Source organism: Schistocerca cancellata, chromosome 8 (genome assembly GCF_023864275.1).
Source record: "Schistocerca cancellata isolate TAMUIC-IGC-003103 chromosome 8, iqSchCanc2.1, whole genome shotgun sequence".
Taxonomy (NCBI): domain Eukaryota; kingdom Metazoa; phylum Arthropoda; class Insecta; order Orthoptera; family Acrididae; genus Schistocerca; species Schistocerca cancellata.
The window spans coordinates 92,582,544-92,605,865 of NC_064633.1; the positions used below are offsets into that span (position 1 = coordinate 92,582,544).

General features: G+C 37.1%; 1 protein-coding gene across 1 annotated transcript in view; it reads right to left on the reverse strand.

Moving 5' to 3' along the window:
* Positions 1-5,793: 5,793 nt before the first annotated feature.
* LOC126094512 (casein kinase I) overlaps positions 5,794-23,322 on the reverse strand; it is a gene marked incomplete in the record, with an annotated part of 305,729 nt that continues 288,200 nt past the window's right edge. Inside the window, 4 exon segments of the mRNA XM_049908923.1 lie at positions 5,794-7,795; positions 10,176-10,282; positions 12,766-12,867; positions 13,472-13,522. Coding sequence (XP_049764880.1) covers positions 7,744-7,795; positions 10,176-10,282; positions 12,766-12,867; positions 13,472-13,522 — 312 coding nt within the window.

Here is a 23,322-nt window from a genome sequence, read left to right on the forward strand (position 1 = left end):
TAGCTTGAGTGGATTTTGAGAAAATGTTCCTTATATTCGAAAAATTCTAATTTACGGGAAATGGCTATCAAAGTTTATCAATACATTCCTGCACTATAGGATGGATTATCAGGGTCTTCTTTTTTATCCTCCAAAAGCTCCCTCTTCTGTCTTCTTTTCTGGCCTGTTGTTCCATCATACTTCATATGCCTTTGTTCTTTCTGCTCCTCTTATTCTTTCTCTGTCAATATTTCTTAGTGCTCATACAGTATTCACCCCAGCTGTAAATCCTAATGCCTTCAGAACTTCACATCTCACACTGTTCCCTTGGTTGTAGGTTGCTATTGCATCATAAATGCCAAAGTGCAGTGTTTTTATGCTTACAAACACCCTTTTAGGAATCACTTTCCAAATCACATTGTTTACGCTCTCATTAGGATTCTGCGTCTTTCCGTGTAGACATTTGTGTAACAATTCTGGCTGCGCTAAGTCATGAAAAATTGGTTTTATTGCGTTTATCACAGCTGCTGGCAAACCATGTTTGTGATCATAGTCCTTTTTTGCATTATATTTGCACCAGGAATCTTTTGGCACAGGCTGTGTTGAGGGTATTCATTGGAAGAGGCAGTATGAAGGAACAATTCCCACACCGCTTTTCGCATGTCACCAACATTACTAGTATTTTGCCTTATAGCATACCCATAGTATCGCTGTAGATGTTCAATCACCTCATCAGTAAGCCTGTCTCTCCCTCCTATTGTCTTTCCATCACTGAGCTTACTTGAACCCAAAATATGTTTGAGCCTTCGAAGCCGTGCACCCATACGCTTTTGCACATGCCCAATGCATTCCAACTTTTCAACTACAAATTCATTTCCATATGGTTTCAGTTCCTCTATAGTCTTGAAAACTTTGGAGTCACCATCCCCAAGGTAGTATTTGCTAGAAGATGTCACAGGGCTATGGCCGGCCATGTGTTGCTTAGTAGAACAACGCACTGTTTCAGTAATTGTAGTATCGCAACTTGGTATTAGTGTTAATTTTCTTTTCCCTACGTTCTTCCTCTTCTTACATACACGGTTACTAAAACGTGGCATCGTAACCAGAACAACGCTTTACACAAGAAGTATAATACTACCAACAACAGGCGCAACACTGAACTAATTCGAAACGGTAAACAGCAAAGAGACGATGTTCCGCACTCTTAGCGCTTCATTTGTCACAGAAAACAATGTAGCCAACCCTTGCACACTCGCTGTACGCGTAACAGAAGGCGCTGTATGCGTAACAGGCTGACAAAATCCCAAGCTGTTCGCCAGGAAGTCACGAGAGGGTGTTAGATGCATTCAGCGGCCGCCCATTCCCTCTGCAGGCGTGGGGGAAAATGGTAATAACTCCACTTCTAGGGCTAGTAGAACAATAATTCAAAGTTTACATTAAAGAGGAATGTTCCAATTAATTTTTAGTAGGGGGGGGGGGAAATAAATAAATAAATAAATATATATATATATATATATATATATATATATATATATATATATATAAAAATGTCTGCTTGTGTCTTGTATGTGTGGATGGATATGTGTGTGTGTGCGAGTGTATACCTATCCTTTTTTCCCCCTAAGGTAAGTCTTTCCGCTCCCGGGATTGGAATGACTCCTTACCCTCTCCCTTAAAACCCATATCCTTTTGTCTTTCCTTCTCCTTCCCTCTTTCCTGACGAGGCAACCGTTGGTTGCGAAAGCTAGATTTTGTGTGTATGTTTGTGTTTGTTTGTGTGTCTATCGACCTGCCAGCGCTTTGGTTTGGTAAGTCTCATCATCTTTCTTTTTAAATATATTTTTCCCACGTGGAATATATATATATATATATATATATATATATATATATATATATATATATATATAATAGAAGGAAACATTCCACGAAGGAAAAATATACCTAAAAACAAAGATGATGTGACTTACCAAATGAAAGTGCTGGCAGGTCGACAGACACACAAACGAACACAAACATACACACAAAATTCAAGCTTTCGCAACAAACTGTTGCCTCATCAGGAAAGAGGGAAGGAGAGGGAAATACGAAAGGATGTGGGTTTTAAGGGAGAGGGTAAGGAGTAATTCCAGTCCCGGGAGTGGAAAGACTTACCTTAGGGGGAAAAAGGACGGGTATACACTCGCACACATATTTAAAGACAAAGAGTTTGGGCAGACTAAGGTTATATATATATATATATATAAAAATCTTAATTTTTTTGGATTTCACCACCTCTGGCTCCCCTTAAACGAGTTAACATTAAATGTGGAAAAGACTCAGTTAATGCAGTTTAAAACAAAACAAGCAAAATTAAATGATGTTCAGGTCAATCACAGAAACCAAGAAGCTAGCTGTGTGAAACTCCCAAGAATGCAACTAGATAAAAATCTATCACGGGGATCACATATACTGTACCTTGCAAATAAATTAAATAGCCTAGCATTTGCAATGAGAATATTGCAGAATGCTGCCAGTAGGGGTATAAGAAAAGTAGTATATCACAGCTACTTTGAGTCAGTAATAAGGTATGGAATTGTATTTCGGGGTAATATGTGTCGAATACTAAAACTTAAGAAAACCATCATTAGAAATATGCACAATGTAGGGCGAAGAAAATCATGTCGCCCACTCCTAAAAAGTCACTATACATATATGAGCTGATTATCTTTGTACACAGTAACCCTGATTTATTTGTAGCAAATCATTGTCAACATGATTACAACATCAGAAATAAAAATAATTTTATGCTGCCCACCCACCATTTGAAACTTGATGCTCAAACTCCACATTACACGAGTATGAAAATTTATAACAAAGTGAAAGAAAGAGAACTGCTCAGCATAAATTTAAAAGCACTGAAAAAATCATTACATGAGAAACTAGTGCAGAAATGTTACCATTTAGTAGAAGAACTCATAAATGATAACCTGAAAATTTGAGCAGGAGAAAGCAAGTACTTAGGACTGTTAATCTTAAAAGTCTGTCACTTTTGGAAAAAAATTATTAATTGCTTATTAAGTAATTATTCAGTACTGTATATTACATTACTGGTATTATAAGGAAAATTGTAAACCAGTTTTTGTGTTTTGACGAGCCTCCTGTACTTTAAGTCAATGGCTTGAAATTGTATGTTATAAGACAATAAACTTCTACTTCTTTAATGTGAATTTCGTTCACTGTCAAAGCAAACACAGATAGTGGATGCATGGATTTAAAACTGTTGGGCACCAAACAGCATGGTCAACAACGCCCTTCCTCAAGATCATGGTACTGGTCTTCCTCAAGATCATGGTACTGGTTTATGAGTAGTCACCCTTGTTAAAATCAAAAGCGAAGGCCATGAACTACAGTCACAGCCATAAAAAATTTCACATGTAGCCTCCAGTAGAGTTATTCATACCATTGTCACACATTAATAAAACCACAAACGGCATTAAGATAGCTGGTAGATTGTGGAACTAACGGGTGAGCCAGCCACCCAAAAACACATTTTTTTCACCAACTAAACTGAGCAGGAGACCTAATGTCACACAAAATGTCAACAATTTTCTTGCAACTGTTTTGTCATAACCTAAAACTGAGGTCAGTCTTTGGTCTGATGATGGACTTACACAGATTGTCTCTGTACCTACTACAGTAGTATTGCATTCTTAGTAGATCCAGTTACATGCTGTTTCCACATTGGTGTGGGTCATGGCAAACTGTTAAATATACAATGTAGCTTTTACATTTTTATTACCGTATTTACTCGAATCTAAGCCGCACTTTTTTTCCGGTTTTCGTAATCCAAAAAACCGCCTGCGGCTTAGAATCGAGTGCAAAGCAAGCGGAAGTCATGAAAAATGTTGGTACGTGCCGCCACAACTAACTTCTGCCATCGAATATATGTAGCGCTACGCAGGCATGCTTTGTAGGCACAAAGATAAATACTGGCGCCAAAACCTCTGCGTCAGTAAATAAATTTTTTTTAAAAAAGTGGAAGACGAGCTTTTTTTTCTTCACCGCGAGTTTCGACCACTGCATTTTCATACATTATCCAACAAGTAAATACAAATTCCGTATTGTTCATCTTCGAATGTAGCACAATTTCATACTACGAAAATCTGACTGGCAAGACTGTTTGGGATGTTTGTCAATATGGCCAACTCTACATTCTGAATTTTTTCCTATCTGTGAGAAGAGATGGTTGCTAATAGGAACCTGGTGAAATTTGAATCACATACTGTATTCTCTTCACCATAAGAATAATACGAATATAAATGTTTTGCCATGTATTCTTTCATGTTTGCTGCTATCTCATTTAAATCCTGTCTGCCTAATAAACTACGAAACTAGAGTGAGACAAAAGCAAACGTGGAAGAATATACGTATCGTGTCATGTTTATATTCGTATTATTCTTATGCCTAATAGTGATACAGTCAGAAATGAAGCACAGCAAGTGACTAGATTTTTAAATCTAAGATGACTAATTTCTGTGCAGAATTTGATGTAATAAAGAAGGGGCCGCAAAGATTTTCAAACGGAGAAAAATTTTCAGCTAACTCTCGTTCAGAACATGTTCTACCATACGCAGTCTATTATTTGATTCTTGTTGATCATTATCAAAGAAAGCAGCAGTGTAAGTAACATCAAATAGCAGTCTCTTGCCATTGTTTCGCTAATGAGACGATTCCTCTCTTTTTTTGTTTTTGTTTTTTAATTGTACGCGGTGGTAGCGCACACAAAAGCAAGCCATGCCGCGAGCCGCGACAGGCCGTAAACACGCACTATCAGAATGCGACAAACAATGCGTGACACAGTGCAGTAATGCATTTTCAGCTTAAGAGTGACGCAAACACCTATAACAAAGAAAACGGCATTTATCAGATCAAAGCAAAATAAGCAATCGATTCAAACCAGACGTAGCACGTGAAAAAGAAAGGGTACCCGTATAAATACGGACGGAGCGCCTGACGCGTAGCAATGGCTACGTGGTAAAGCTTAACTGCTAAGCTTACGACTCAAACCAAACTACTGTAGCTGTATCGTCATTCATTCGACCTAAATTGTGTCGCATATTACAATGGACCAACTTTGTTTCGATTTGGAGGTGCGGCCTAAAACTTTTCTCTCCCCCTTGAATTTCAAGTCTCATTTTTCAGGTGCGGCTTAGATTCGAGTAAATACGGTACTATTTCTTGCTTCCTTGCATGTACCCATAACTTCTGTTGCTGTTCTCACCATTAATTAACTTTGCTTAAGAGGGGCAAAAGAGCTATTTGCAAATGAAATAAGAGTTAATATATTTAGGAAAGATTCTCACACAGGAAAAGTACTTCTTTTCCATTCAAAAAAGTAACAGATTAATATGCCTTGAGGACATATTTTCAGAAACTCTGTTGTCATCATTATATACTATATCCAGTAGCCACAGCCTGGAACGGCAAGTGGTTTGCAATAAGTGTGTGTGTGTGTGTGTGTGTGTGTGTGTGTGTGTGTGTGTGTGTGTCAACAGGCTTGCAAATTATTTTGGCTCAACAGTTTGATTCCTATACAATACATAAACAAGTGACTATGTTACCAAAAATGAAACACTGGCTAGTAAATATCAACAGGGGCATTCTACCAGCACAAAATTAAGTTTCACAATGTTTATTCGTATGTATAAACTGCAACTAAACTATAACAGTCACCCTAATGCACAACCTGCAGTGAAAAATGAAATAAATACCTGATTATTACTCTATCACTTCAGTCTCTGAAATGGATACTGTTACATTCAGTGATTGAATAAATTTAAAACAAAATTACGCAATATTTTATTATTTTCTCGTATGTGTTGCAGATGGAATAACCATTATATACAGAAACTACACAAAACAAATCACAACCCATTCATTTAACAATGGGAACAAAGTATGCAGTTATCTATATGAAGTATACATCTGTCCTCTTCACATTTCAAAAATAAAAATAAATTATATACAATTAAAATGGAACAATTTTTTAATTAGAGAGGGGGGGGGGGGGGGGGGGGGGGGAAGGGAGGGCAGGAGATGGAGTACGAAATGAAAAACATGAGGGCTGAAAAGAAAAGTAACACACAGCTTTTTGGAAAGATTCTGAAAATATAAGTTACATTCCCAAACACAAATATGATGGGAGTTTGGTGGTCCAGTCACAGCACTTATCTTTGCAAATACTGCAAAGTAGACTTCTTGTTATTATTGACACCTCACTGTAAAAATGTCTCATAATCATGTATAACTGATTGAGTCAAACTGTTCTTTAAATGTATGGAGTCACAAGTGGTAGCCGTATCACTGACACTAAAGATCGTTACGCCTTGACAACAACAACTCAGTGCATACACCTTTGGGAGAGCAAATTGGGATAGGGTGATGATGGGCTACAGGTCAGATACATTGAACTAATCATAAAATTCTGAATATAATTCGGATGATCCACGAACATTCTAACTGGTTACTACAGCCTGTTTTTCCTCTTTCTTCAGACAATGAACAGGCTGCTAAATTAAATTCCATGAGTGAAAATTTAATTCTTGGTGTTACTTAGATAACAAAGGCCATATCCTTTCAAGTTAACTGTAATTCTTGCAACTTTCCTGACACAAAACCAATAACCAATTAGTAAACTTACACTTACAAGAATTCTTTTCACCATCAGAGGTACTTCCATAAACTAGACACCTGTTATAAATGTGTCTGACAATGACAAACAGTGTTTTTCATTCACATTGGTATGCACTTCTGATATTTTCATGAACACATATCCACAAAAATTTTATTTTCTGGTACCTAGGAACATCTTGAAATGATATATTCTGCAAAAATAATTTAACACTACCAAAATTCATCGAAGTGGTCAATTTGTGCATTACATATAGGGGTTTTACATGCTTCTGTGACAGATTTGCAAGGTGTGACATACAATTAGCAATAACAACAGTTTCAGGTCCAGATTTTTCTGTTACTGAAAGCATTTTTTTTTCTTTTTTACATAAAAGATGGTAAAAAATGAAACGGCGTATCACTTTTCATGAAGTTACACTTTTTGGAAGCAATTATACTAGTACAACAGCAACAAAATTGCCTCACATATTTAAAATAAGAATAAAATAGTTTACAAAGGCATTACGAGTAGCATCAGCTGTAATATTTTGGAAACAATATTACCTAATGGTGAGATAAAGTTGTTGCCACAGTACTATAAACACGATACTGCAATTACAGAATGTAAGGTTTCATGCATGATTTATGGAGGGCACAAAGTAAACAAAAATGTACAAATATAAATTAAGGTAGATTTCCACATTAAGTTGAAGACTATATATATATCCGGGATGATGCATCACTTAACTAACAAAAGAAAACAATACTTTCACATCAATCCAGTGTCAGCTGGACCATCAGCATAATCGGTGCACATAATGGCATGGACGCAACCATCTGCACCTAGATGTTTGCACACAAGCATCTGAAAAAGGTGCGAGTGTGAGCAAGTGCCCACACACGCGCACGCACACACACACACACACACACACACACACACACACACACACACACACGTGTGACAAAGCAGTGCCAGGGCACAGTGGCTCATGCAGAGCCTGCTGGCACAGCTGGGCAGCTACCGTTCAGCATACTGTCACGTGAGTTTGAATGGGAGGTGGCACGTAGCAGTGTCACTGCCTCACGTTCTGGGCTGCACTGTACCACCGCTAGTCACTTCTGTCGGCCAGACTTCTTCTTCTTCCGTTTGAAGAAGCAGCAACATCTGCAATAAAAGTAATGCTTTGAGTACTTGCTCTCTTCATCATCATATGTGTGACAAACAGTGAAAGAACAACATTTACTTTTCTAAAATGTGAGCCCTGCATTGAAATTTGGATGGACATTAAGATACATCTGCAATACCCACTCACTAATTTTACATTCTCAAAATTATGTCTAGAATACTCTTCAAAGGACTGTTATACAGTGTTCACACAGTGCACTATACTGGAGCAGAATATTAGACATACCGCTTTTTTTTTTCTCCAGCATTCAACCAGATGATTGGGCTGGCATCTCCTGTTATTTGTATGAAAAGATTTGCTGGAAATATTATAGACCCTTTTAACTTAGAAATCCTTCCAGTGAAAGTACTGAAAAGTGATTGAGAAGGAAGTATCTGTCTTTTTTTTATTAAAAAGTGAGAGTTTAAACATCAGTAAGCCAAACAGATCTAATGACAGTATTAACACTGTTGAGTTGGAAAATCTAGAAAAGTTAGGTAGATCAGATGGGCCGTCTTTAGTTTTAGTTGATGAATCATTGCCAGTGGCAAGTACATCATCATTAATAAAAAGGAGAAATAAAAATAATGGAAAAAAATCTGGAGAAAAGAGATTTCTGTAAATGAGGACAAATTATCCTTGACAAAATAATCAAGACACTACTCATCGCCATCGCCACTGCATTATTTGTTTTTAATTTGCACTGTATTGAACACCTCTCCTTGGTGATCACAAGATGTAGTGAAGTTTCCTGTGATGAGAGTACAAAATATATATATATCTCCCCTTGCTTTATATCCAGATGATATTTATGGATTATGTCTACAACAACCTCTGCCTTTTGTACTTCAAAACATTGGTTCCTGCACTGTCAGAACAATCCCAATAAAAATAATGAACTCATTATACTGTGAGGTGGATGCAATTACTTGGAAATGGATTTAAGATTATCTTATCACAAGAAATGATCAACTTTGTCACTTTAACATCTACAAATGCATATGTATTGCTAATATTATCTAGTCTTCATCTCCAACTTAAGAGGAACCATGCAGAATAACACCAGCTTTTAGTACATAGGAAATTTACACTGGACTTGTGGAACACTCTTCACTTTTGGCTTCCAATCAGAATGTTCCATTCAGCCCTTTCAGATGATCTCTATACATGAAGTGCTGAGCACCTATTCACTGTTGCCTAATCTACCTACCTACACTAGGCATTTTGTGTTTGAGCTGTTACTGAAGTTTCATTGTCACCAACACAAAATAAGTATTGAGGGTGTAAAAAGATTAATGACAGAATTTCAAGTTTCTTGATAAACGAGTTTCTAAACTAACGAACACACAGAATTTAAAACCTGTTTTCTTCACTAAGAATTCTACCTTTTCAGCAGTTTTTGACATGATTTATAGTACATGACAAATATCATACGGCACTTCTCTCTCACTTGTGTTACTGTATTTTCCTTGTTATGGAGTCACAATAACAGCTGCTATCCAATAACAGTAACTGCCTTCCAGCTTTTATCTCACATATACTAACTCAAGGAGCTATCAGATTTAGAAAAAAACACAAATACACATAAGCACAGCTGCATTATACTGACAGGCACTACACAACCAACTGAGCTCACCCCAGGCCAAAAGCTGCAGCATAGAGACAATGTAGCTGTGTACGTTTGTGTGTTTTTGTTGATCCGACAGCTCTGTGGAAGGACACTTCTAAAACGCAAGAAACAATTTTAATTTTGGCTTTAATTATACCTTCTCAACTTAAATATAATTATAATTCTCACTGTAAAATGACATTCATGAGAAATAGTTCAGAATAAGAGTTTGAAATCTGTGCATGTTATGTGTTGTCAATGTGCGTCCATTATGAATGGAAGCTCATGTGACAAGGCAGAGCAGTGCATACTTGCACAAATTATGCCGTTTGTTCTGTTGCCTGTGAAAGATGGAAGAATCTGTATAATAATGACGGCATTCCAAACTCTGACACTATGAACACACATAATGCTGTGTGTCAGCTGGCAACACTATATCATCCATCCTAAGTTGTTAATTACAAAGTTATTTTAGTCATGGTACAGTTAACATTTACTAAGTTCATGGCAAAGAAAGGTATAGAAGACGGAGCAGTAAGATGAACTAGCTATGACCCTATTACAATAGTGAAAATTTGTATTTTTTTCAGTACTTCGTAGTTCAATTATAGTTCAATTTAATACGAACTGCTGCTGGAACTCTCACCTCTTTAAACAAAATATACATTATATAATCATTATCATCAATGCTGAACTGATACCTTTACTCTGTTTCAACATCTAGCTTGTTAAATTCAGTTTTCAGAGGTGAACATTCATACAACACTTACTTTGTTTCATCAACTATTTCAACTTCCGCTTGTGCAGTGATAGGTGTATTGGAATGACCAGCTGTCGGATCATCATTGGCCAGCTCACCATTGGTTGAACTCACAACCTGTTCATAATAAATTTTTCAAAAATTATTACATATCTGTATTAGAATTTGTCTGATTATTTGAACTGAAAAACATCTCAGAATTCTCCTGAAATTTACAAGTGCAAGGGCTTAAAATATTTTAGCAACTTCAGTATTGAAAAGAAGCCACCATAAAAGAAGAAGAAGAAGAAGAAGAAGAAGAAGAAGACAGTTTTAGAGTGAAACAGAAGGCACACAGGAAACTTACTGTACGATCAACGTCAATAGTCAATCATAATCCAATTAAAAAAAAAAAAGAATCTTTCAGTGTTTCATTTCAACATACATAGTCAATTCACATTAATGGATCAGCACTTATATTTAACGTCAACGTGCAATAATCACTCGCAGATGACAAGTGGCAGCACCAGCAGCGAAGCGTGTCGGGAGTGCAGAAAACAGTGCAGTAGTTGTCGAAAAGTGGGAATAGAGTGATTCATCTGATGTCCAAGAGGGGCATGATCATTCACTACTGGGCCAAGGGTGGAAGCATTTCCAAAATGGCTCAGTCTGTGAAGTGTTCACATGCCACCTTGGTTAAAATATACTGTGCTTGGTAAATGGTGCTATCCAAAACCAGCACTGAGGCAACTGTGATCACCACAGGCCACAGATGATAGGAGTGAACAATGGCTGCAGAGATGCGTGCGGGTGAATAGACATGCAGGTGTTGAGCACCTGAACAACCAGATGAACCCAGGGGTTACCAACAATATCTCCTCAATGACCATTCACTGAATGTTGTTGCATAAGGGCCTCTGCAGCAGGTGCATGGTTCATGCGCACATGTTGACTGCTCTTAATCTGTGACAAAGGCTGGAATTTGCATGCCAATAATGCAGCAGTGTGTCCACTGGGTGGTGACAGACGGCCTTATCAGATGATAGACGGTTACTGGCATGACATGTATGGTGTGAAACATCCAAAAGTAAACCCCTCTGCAAAAATCATTGGCAGTGTCCAGGCTCGAGGAGGGAGCATTATGGTCTGGGGAATGTTCTCGTGGCATTCACTGGGTGATCTCATCATTCTGAAAGGCACAATAGATCAACACAAGTATGCAACTATCCTTGAGGCCCATGTCCATATTCACATGCAGTTTTATTTTCCTTAGCACGATGGCATCTACCAGCAGGTCAATGCAATGTGTCGCACGGTTCGTAGTGTATGTGTGTGGTTCGAAGAGGACCAGGATGAGTTTTCCCCTGGCCATTAAACTCTCCTGATTTAAACCCAATTGAGAAGCTGGGGATCATGGAACACCTCGATGGGCTCTTCGCACCACGGATCTTCAACCGAGAAAGCTAGCCCAGGTGGCCACAGCACTGGAGTTAGTATGCCTCCACATCCCTGTTGGTACTTTCCAGAACCTCACTGATACTCTTCCAGCACGTCTTGCAATGGACCATGGTGCGAAAGGTGGTTATTCAGATTGCTGACAGCTGATCACATTAATGTGACTGGACAGTGTAATTGCCGAGTTCAACAATATATATATGAGAAACATAAAGTTTAGGGTTTAACATCATATTGATGATGCCATCATTACCAAGAATGCACATTCTTGGATTTGACAATCACCAAGAAAGAAAATAAGCTAAGTCATTTTTAAGATAAAGCACTGGAATTAAATTTCTAACTTATTTAAGGGAAACCACAGAAACCAAAATCTGGCAAAATGAACAAGAATTAGAACCCTAAACTGCTCAAATACAGGTCCAGTGTCTTTACCACTGCACGAGTTCCATGTTGTATGTATGAGAAGAATAAACAAATACCGCTAACTGCAGAAACTATGAAACAAAAGCAATACATGAACAGGAACCCATGAACTACTAATATGCTGCTTCTAAGTTAGCACATTTGAAGTTTTGCTTCTCAGTACATTCATTACACACTTATCATAGAGTCATAGATATTAAATGTGCTATCAGGAGAGAAGCCAGAACCCTAAAATTAGTTACATCTAAATAATTTTTTATTTTATTTTTGTCTGTAGTATTTTTTCTCACTGAAATAATACCCCCAACTATAATGAATAAATAACATTTTCCTGTTAAGACTGCTCACACTTCCTGAAAATTTCTGTGAATGGAATTTCTCAATGTTGCATCTTGTTATGCAGCTACATGTTTGGAGCATCTTATAATTTTAAAGTTATACCTGTATGAAGACATTTTCCGTGTGTGGCATAATGGTGACATTGCACACTGCAAAGAAAATGAAAATTGGGCAATATGCTGGTCACTGATGGAACAAATAAATAAAGAAGCAAAGCACAGTTTGCTGTAACCATTTATTACCAGACGATGTGTTGTCAATCACAAAAATCATTTCCCACTAAACCAAAATTTCATTTATTAATCGGAGAAGCTTGCAGCACATTTCACATATAATAATCCTGTATTACCCCTCATGAACTATGCTCAGATTAAAGTAAATGTGAAAAACAATGCACTCACCTGTACTGATCCCCCATGCCTGTCTGCTGGAGTAAGGTTACCCATTGCATTACTTTGCTGCTTTGGCACATCGGGCCACGCAGGTACACCTTTTCCTCCACCCTACATAAATGGAAGTAGTTTATATCTGATTTCATGTATCAATATCACAAGTCATCAATAACAACTTACAATGTCATATACTCAATGCGGACACAAATAAATCTACAAGAGTTTAATATATCTTATTCATATGTATTTCTAGAATGCTTATAAAGGGTGGGCACAGGAGAAGGTTGTAGGCTGTCAACAAATGGCAACTACATGACAATTTTTCTACAGCGAGGCACAAGTCACACAGAATGCTACTTTCCATTAACAATTTAATGTGATATGTTTGCTACAATAGTATGCTCACAAATTTAAAAAAATACTCATAGCATCAACAGAAAACATTCACAATATGTTATTTAAATTCCACTGCAGTTTTAACACTAGCAGGAAAGGGAATTACGAGGCAAACTCTGCAAATTTTACAGGTATTGATATAACATGTTAACAGGTACACACAATGTAAGAAAAATGGATGCAATACTCCAATGACAGTGCAAGATATTTTCTCAAATTGGGTGTGAAGTATTGTCAGACCAGTATAATGTGAATGGGAGAAGTAGCATCTACAGGGAGATGGCTCTTATTCAATGAGAAAGCATTCTGTTTTCCTGACCTCAAATATTAAAACACTGTCATCGTCCTCATATTCATCATAATCTCCATCCTTCTCAGGCCGATGGGGAAAAAGTTAATAAATCACAAAAAAGTGTGAATAATAGTTCCACAATCATTTCTATTATAGTTTTATGTATTCATAAGAAAATTTTCTATGGTCACTAAGTAGAGAGAGCAAGTGTAGGCTTACTGATTTAATAAAACTTATCTTTTTACAATAAAAACAATATCAGAAGACCACCAAATATTGAACATTAACAAAACAGATAAGCTAATGGCAAGTGTTGGTGGAATATAGGTAATTTAAGGAGTAATGGTAAAAACTCACTGAACAGTTGAGCATTTAACTTCCCTGAAGGCACATGAACAAAACTGCGTACTTTGCTAGCTTTCAGACAATTCCTTTTTCCAGCTAGAGTACAGGCATGGTCACGCACACTCGTGTACTCTAGCACACAAAAGAAATTGTCTGATGCTAGTGAAATTCTCAGTTTTGTTTATGACTCTTCTGATGACACAACGCCAATACTATTCTATTCAGTGAGTTTTTACCTTTACTCATATTATATACAAACAAAATAAAGGCGCAGTGCTGATGAACTGGGAGATATCCAATGTCTGAGTAGACTATGTAAACCCACGTAACAGGATAAATGATATGTGATTCTCTCTCTCTCTCTCTCTCTCTCTCTCTCTCTCTCTCCCTCTCCCCCCCCCCTCCACACACACACACACACACACACACACACACACACACACACACACACACACACACACACACACACACACTTATCTTTATTTAATAATAAAACAATTGTCACAGGATTATGAAACTTAATAAAGAACAGACCTTGGCTGTGCATGTTTAAGGAATTTACTAATAAAAGGTAGCCAGGAGTTGAACATAAGCATGTTTATAGTAAAAGAAAAACAGACTCACAAATATTGTAAAGAGATTCTCAGTAGAATAACTTCTTTTTTGTTGTTTTTATTTAATGCAGTATTTTATTTTAGCTAGTTTAGAGTGTGTTAAAAGATAATGAGTGTTAAGAAATATGCACTATATGCTCAATGAAACATGTAAGAGTAGTGACATAATATAAAAATACAAAACAAACAATATGAAAATATCTATGTTTGACATTTCTCTATCTAGACAAACTACGAACTAGTTGTCAGTGTTTTTACCATGCTGATAAACTGCCACACACTGGTTAGAAAATAATTTTTATTTTATGACACTTTCTTGAAATTAACAGTGTAAATTGAGGAAAGTCGGACTGCAAACAACAGTAGTGGTTCTGTTACACTTCCCTAAAGAAAAATCAAAATTTTTGCTCATTTGGAAGATGGTGCATCTTCGATAATGTTACTCATTTAACCTGTCAAAGATTTCAATCCAAAATTTAGTTCTTCATAGATATCACACACAAACATACTTTCTTTAATGCCTACTTATATAGTACTATTTAAAAAATAATAAGTGTCCATGTTGGGTTTTGCATAACAGATGTTTCCAGAGTCCACCAATTTTCTCATTTTCTTTTGTGGAGTTACAAAACTTTTGTAACTCATAACAATGCAGTTCACAATGTAGCATTCTTTACTAATTACAACATGACCACCACACCTGTGACTGCAAGCGAGTTCAAAATTCACTGTCAGTTTCAAATCCTAGTAACACCACATTTGTGCTCCGGTTAACTGTGGCATGTGAAGCGTACATTGCAATAAACTGCGAAATTCTTCCGTTTTTACCCGATCAGCTACTTTTCAGACAACTGCTTTCACACACACAAAGAAAGCAATTCAAGAGGGAGCTTCATAGTCCAGATAGAGTTCTGTTTCCTATTAGGATATGGAATCAACAACAACAATAATAATAATACAAAGAATTACTACGAAAGTTGGTTGTTACTGTCTAGTGAATTCTGACAACCACCTTACATATGAGCATGATCTATATTTCCCCCTACCTCGACTGTTTTCATTACAATTAAAAGCAAAATGCCTGCACTAACTAATCATTTAGACAACTTTCCTACATAGAATTGATCCATCAACAGAAGCAGAAAAGAAAATGGGGGGGGGGGGGGGGCAGAGGGGGGCACAACATGAAGATCAAACGGGGCAGAGGGGGGCACAACATGAAGATCAAACACATTTTTTAAGGTTAATAACAAGTCAACTGATTCTGTTCTATTCTGAATAATTCATATATAATATCTAGTACAATTTCCTTCCTTCTGACATGTACCTTTTGCCCGAAGACTGGTTTTGTATCATTCTCCATACTAACTCATCCTGTGCAAACCTCTTCATATCCATGTAACCAACTGCAACCTATATTCATTTGAGCTGGCTTACAGTGGTGAACAGTGCCCCCCCCCCCCCCCTCTCAACAATATCTACCCTTCACACACCACTCCATTCACCCAATTCACTGGGTATATTTCTTCTCTACAGTAGTAGCTACGCAGAAAGTTTGTCACCAATTGTAGCTAACATCAATTAAAGATGAAAAATACTGCCTCTTCAAATTTTTGTTTCTGCCATCCTTTTATTTTTACAGAATTATATTTATTTCACTTTTCTACTTTCAAATTAGAATGATCTTTTTAAGAATTGTTAAGAAATGAAAGTTTCTTTTGATTTGGACAATGGGTTAAACAAAACAATTAATTAGAATTAATGAGTAAAAAACTATTGGAAATATTATAATGTTTTATTTTATTCCGCAACTAGCCACGGAAACTTTTCCCTTCCAAGTGACGGTATTTGCCATTTAACACAAACCTTCAAAAGAAGACGTATAGCAGTAACATGAAAAGGGAGACAAAAATAAACAAATGATTTGACAATTATTACTCATTTATCTTATCTGAAACAGTACGAGAACAATAGGGGTTGGCAGGGGGTGAGATGTCTTTTGTGTAAACAATACAAATATTTGCCTCTGTCAAAATATATAATCTCCACAAGAAACAACAAAAAAAGAGAGGGAGGGAGAGTGTGTCTTATTTCTGTTAGTGTGACAATATAGACAAGAAAAGTTATGAGCTAAATTACTTTAAAAATATTAGTTCTTATATTGCAGATGTTTACAGATTGCTCAGAATCAACATTACTTTATGTATCAAGAATACTCTTGATGATGTAACAAACAGAGAAATTGTGGTGTGTGTGTGTGTGTGTGTGTGTGTGTATACGTATGCGCGCGTGCATTTTTATCTGCAGAACAATGTGTTTATATATTTGTCATTAGTGAATGATTCCCTCCCTCAGATCTGTTGATGGGTGATGTTGGTTTAGAGCTTTACCTTACATAGATATTTCAGTTACAAGAAAAAGAGATCTACAAATTATTACATTTGACTGGCTTTCGTGTCTGATATATAAAATTAAGATGTGGTTTGGAAATATGTAAAGTTATTTAAATAATTATTATTTTTTAATATGTCTAGTTCTGTAGCACCAAGTCTCCATCATCAGAGAATGAGTCATTACATGAAATTAGCACCAGAAAAGTTTATTATAAGTAAAATAACATTTACACAAATCTGATGCACATGATAAGCTGCTGAGTATATATTACCATCATCAACAGTGTAAAACAGCAAACTGCTTAAATTTTTTCTAGGAACTCTTGAATAAAGTAGAAAGAATGAGACACCAGGAAATTCTTCATTTTAGAATTGAAAGTACTAAGATTACTGCTACGATTTTTTAATTAATGCGGTAGCTTATTGAAAATGGATGCAGCAGAATAATCTAAGCCTTTCTGAAGAAGAGTCAAGGAGATGCAAATCAAACATTCAAAGATACTCAAAGTGGTGACCCTGGACACTGATACACTGGTGCACTCGTTGAATGAAAGAATTATTTACTGCTTCCAGTGTTGCCTGCTCAAGAGAATTACAAGCAAATACATTATGTTCCTGCATGTCCTCTGGAGTTGTTGGAGTATCACGATAGGCAACATCTTTAATGCACCCCCAAAGAAAAAAGTCCAGAGGATTTAAATCAGGAGACCTAGCAGGCCAAGTAACTGTTCCTTCTTGACCAATCCATCTGGCAGGATACCTTCAGTTCAGAACATGACGTGCAAGCAAGGCATTATGTGCTGGACATCCATTGTTTTGGTGCCACATAAGCATTCTGGTCCTTAGCAGCACTTCATCCAGAAGAGGAGGAAGAATTCATCTGAGGAAGTTGGCATACACTGTGCCGTTTAGACTACCATTGATGAAATAAGGGCCAATAATTGTAGTACCAAGCACCCCACGCCAGGCGATAACTCTCCATTGACGCTGGTGTTCCACCTGTCTAAGCCATCATGGGTTTTCGCTGGACCAATAACGCATGTTCCTTGTATTTACCTGTCATTCGTTTGAGAAGGAACATTCATCGATAAATAGAACATTGGAGAAGAAGTTTGGGTTTGCGAGGATTTGCTGCTGTGCCCACCGACAGAACTGTACATGATGTTGGAAATCATTCCCATGCAATTCTTGATGTAGGTAAACATGGTAAGGATGGAACCGATGACGTGTAAAAATATGATGTACACTGGTTTTAGGAATGCCAATCTCGTGATCAAGCTGTTGTGCGTTCACATGTGGATTCATAGCAATGGAAGCGAGAACAGTAACTTCGGCAGCTTCATCTGTGCAAGTGCTACGACGATTGTGTTGTCATGGGTTGAAACTTCCAATTTCCTGAAGCGTCACAAGAAGACGAGAAAACATCTGTCTGGAAGGAGGGTTCTTGCCAGGATATCACTCTCTATACAGTTCCACTGTCTGAGTAGCATTTCGCCTACCTTCCACAACAACAATAAAAGAAATGTTATGTCGATGTAGTTTGTAGGAAAGACAGCCTTTACTGTATGCCTACTCTACACAACAGTATTTGAAAAGACTGAAACTACTGTACTAAATGTACCTGTACATAGAAAAAACAGTATTGCAATTACTGTTCTGCTAACTTAAATTCCTCACAGATGAGTAGCATTCCTACCTTCTCTTCATTGGTGTACATTCAACTCACACAACTCTTCAAGTGACGATGGTTGACAGAATGATGGGTGTGCATTCTACTTATGTTTAAATTTGTCCTCTGCCAACGTCAGAACGTGGATGTGTTCCACTACCCCTGAGTACCTGCACTAAGCACTGGGAGCGTCAACGTCAATGTTGTGTTATGTAACGTAATTAATAATGTTGTCTCTCAGTGAATGGTACACTGCGATACATTTTTGAATAGGTCTTTATGAGAGGAAATGAATTACCAAATAAAAATACAGGGTGCCATTTAAAAAAGTTCATATTTTTGAATAAAACAAAGCTACAATGAAGGCAATTATGCTGACTGATGTCCCCCTGACAGCTAAAGAACATTTGCTTGAAAGATTTTGCAATCTGCATTTGGACAAACAGTTATTTAGGGTGGTCAAGATAAGTGGGACACCCTGTATATATCTACCACACAGCAGCAGCCCCACAACTGACATCTGAGGTACCCGCCACTCAACCACGCTCCAAGCAGATGCCAACTCACAGCTATTCTCATTACTTTGGAGAATTACCTTTTGCTGTCTATTCTTAAAAAATGAGAAGAATCAACTGTGAGTAACTCCTCATATTCCGTAATGGTCCAATTTTGCAGAACTACTTTGTGATCACCACAATCGCCTTAGTTAAATCAAAAACATCTCCTAATTTTAAGAACTTTTTGTTTAATCCAGCCACTTCCTCACAGAGAAACGAAAATATAGCATTTTCAGTTGTTAAACTATTTCTAAAGTCAAACTACATGTTTTGCAGCAAAATATCTGAATTTAAACAATTAGTTACCCTAACACATACACCCACCGATGGCATAGAAATAGCACTAAAATTGTGTGCATTATTCCTTTCTTCTCCTTTATAAAGAAGTTTCATTATCAAGTACTTTAATCGTTCAGGAAACTGACAATTCCTTAATGGAAAAATTACTTCTGCAGCTACATATAGGGATAACATATAGTGCTTTAGCATGCCCCTAGATACCCTACCAGATTCACGAGACACCTCAGGCCATAATCACGCAGGAAATCTTTTCACATGAATCACCTGAGTATGAATGACAGCTCCACCAATGCCCTGCCCTCTTATACAGTGTTTACAAGATACTACCACCATTTGTATATGTGCATATCAATATCCATGACTTGTCACATCAGTGTGCATTATTCCTTGCTATTGATGTAAATATCCTGCCACTCTTGTTCTTTAATGAGGTTTTTAAAATTCTGTTACCACTGGATTAACACTATAATAATTTGTAATTATTTACTTACAGAATCACTTATAAAATCTATGTTTAAGTCGCTACATACAACAACTAAGTTTTAGTACTTTCTAGATAGTGAACCAAGAACACACTCACCACTTAAACAGAATGTCCTGAAATCCAAGTTAAGGTACCTACAGAAAACTATAAATAAAAGTTAAGTTGTACTAAATTCAATGCTTCTGCAGAACATCCAATGACCTGTTTAGTGCAGTGCTTTGATACTTCAACATATTCAAATTGAAAGTCATTTTTCATATACATGGCCACTCCCCCACTCCACAAAGAACTCCTTGACAAATAGCCAGCTAATCTGTGTCCCAGTAGGGAGCCCTCAACTGTTACACTGTGTAAGTGTTGCTCTGATACACCAATAATGTCAGAGTCAACATCTCTAATACCCCTTACATTTTGGCGAAACAGATTATTCCTTCACAACTTCGACACCTTACTTACGCATTGATACTCTTCCAGCTGAATTAATGATCTAAAAAAGGTTAGAAGCAAAGGACATCCAACATTTAAGTAGTATGCTTACTATAATTTGGCAATTATCAGATTTCTTAATTAACACAGTTTACAGTGATTTAAATATTTGTATCTAAGTCCTTTATTTAATGCAAAATTAACTCACAGACACACAAATTTCTTACTTGGACTCATGGATATTCTGTGGAGCACTATCAGAAAATAAATTATATAGTATAAGATTATTTCACATAATGAAAATATTTTCTACTTTCATCAAATAAATTAACTTTGTGACTGACAGTGGCAAGGGACAGTGTTGCTGCCACACAGCCAACCACACTTGACGAGGCTCCAAGCATCGATGAAACAGGCGATGCAGTAAAGCATGTGGATCTTGTAATGGTAGAAACTTTGTTTCATTAAAAGATTCCACGTCTACATACATTACATGCAAGCCACCATATTGTGTCTGGCAGAAGGTACCTAGGACTATTACTAGTCATTTCTTTTTCTGTTCCACTTACAAACAGAGCGAGGGAAGGCCTAATTTCTGTTATCTTATAAATGCGGTCCTTACAGGAAAGGTACACTGGCAAGAGCAGAATCATCCTGCATTCAGCTTGAAATGACAGTTCATTAAATTTTCTCAGTAGTATTCCATGAAAAGAATGCCTTCTTCCCTCCAGCGATTCTCACTTCAGTTCACAACACACTTGTGTAACACTTGCATGTTAATCAAACCTACTGGTAACAAATCCAACAGCATGCCTCTGAATTGCTTTGATCTTCCTTTAATCTGACCTGGTGGGATGGTGGGAATACCAAACACACCAGCATAACTCAAGAAGTGCTCACATTTGTGTTCTATACAAGGTCTCATAACCACAATTTCCAAAAGTTCTCCCAATAAACTGAAGTCTACCATTTGCCTTCCCTACTATTGTCTTTAAATGTTTGATCCATTTTGTACTGCTTTGCATTGTTATGCCTAGATTTTAATTGGCGTTGTTGTGTCAAGCAGAACACTAATAATGCTGTACTCCAACATTAGGGGATTGTTTTTCCCACTTACCTGCATTAACCTACATTATTCTACATTTAGAACACGTTATCATTCATTCATTACACGAATTAGAAATTTTATCTATTTTATCTTGTATCATCCAATGAATACCCAATAACACCACCTTTCTGTACACCACAGCATCATCAACAAACAGCTGCAGACTGCTGTTCACACTTTTCATAGTATCATTTATGTATACAGAGACCAAGTGGCCCTCTCATACTTCCTGGTGCTCTCCTCACAGTAACCTTGTCCCTGATAAACACTCACTGTCAAGGACACCACAATAGGTTCTATTACAGGAACCTATTTGGTATACTCATACTTTGTTAACAGTTTGCAGTGGGGCACCACATCAAATCCTTTCCAGAAATCTAGGTATATGGAATCTACCTGCAGTCCTTCAGCCACAGTTCACAGGTATCACATGATAAAATGGCAAGCTGAGTTTTGCATGAGCAATGCTTTCTAAAGAAGTGCTCATTTGTGCACAGTGTTCTTCCACCTCAAGGAAATTTATTAAATTCAAACTGAGAAAATGTTCAAGAATTCTGCAGCAAACTGAGTGCTCTGTAATTTTGTGTGTCCATTCTTTTGTACTTCTTACATACGTAAGTCACCCACACTTTCACCCAGTGATAAGAGATTTGCAATAAATGCAAGCTAAGTAAGGGGCCAATGCCATAGAGTACTGTCTGTACAATGGAACTGGGATTCCATCCAGACCTGGTGACATATGTTTTCAACTCTTTCAGTTGCTTCTCCATGCCAGAGCTCCCTATTACTATCTTCTCCATAAGGAAGTCTGTACAAAGTGAAACAACAGTACATTTGTATGATCCTCCTGCATGGTTGATTTCTTAAACTTCACATTTTAAACTTTGGTTTTCCTTTTGCTGTCTTCTACTGCCACATTAGACAGGTCAACACGTGATTGGATAGAAACATCTGACTCACTTAGGGATTTTACATAGAACCAGAATTTTCTCAGGTTCTCAACAACATCTTTATGATGATGGTAGTTACTGTATGCTTCACAAATCCATCTTTCTACAGGTGCACAAATTTTTACCAACTTTAGTTGGGTGTCATTTGTGCATCTTCTCTCTCTCTCTTTTTTCTTTTACACAAACAGCACAATAGTCTCTTCTTTCTCAGCAATCTCCAAATTTTATTACGGGGCCACAGGATCGTTTCTGTCCTTAATCCACTTACTTGACACATCCTTCTTCACGGTGCGAAAATCCACTTACTCGACACACATTTCTCCAGCCTGTGATTTACAATCTGTTTAAACTTTTTCCATATCCCCTCCATATACGTCATATTGGAACTAAACAATGTCCATTTATTTTTTAAGTGGGTGCTAATCACTGCTCTTTGTAGTAAAAATACGCTTGTAGTCTTCCTGATGGATTTATGAACTGAACTTTTGTAACCATCATTGCCATGACAACACCATGATCACTTAATCCCTGCATTTATACACAAATGATAAGTTTAGGTCTCTTTGAAGCTACAATGTCTAAAGTATTTCTACTGCATGTGGGCTGTCGAACAAGCTGCCCAAGAAAGTTTTCGGTAACTGTGTTCAAAAGTACTTCACAAGACTGCTTCTCCATACCACAAGCAATGAATCCACAGGAGTCCCAATCTATACTTAGTAAGCTGAAGTTTCCTTCAATTAATATTGCACGATCTGGGTATTTCCGTGCTACTTGGCATAGGCTTTCTTTGAATCATTCTCACTGTGTTTTTGGTTAGCTTGTAAACACACCCAGTAAATAACTTTAATTCACCTAGAACTGTTACATGCATCCACATAAATTTATAGTCCAACTCAGTTTTGACCTTGATAGACAATATTTTTGTTAACTGCAATGAACACTCTCCTCATATAATGTCTAATCTGTCTTTTTAATATACATTCCATTGCCTCACTAAATATCTCAGAGCTCTGTAGTTTGGGTTCCGAGAAC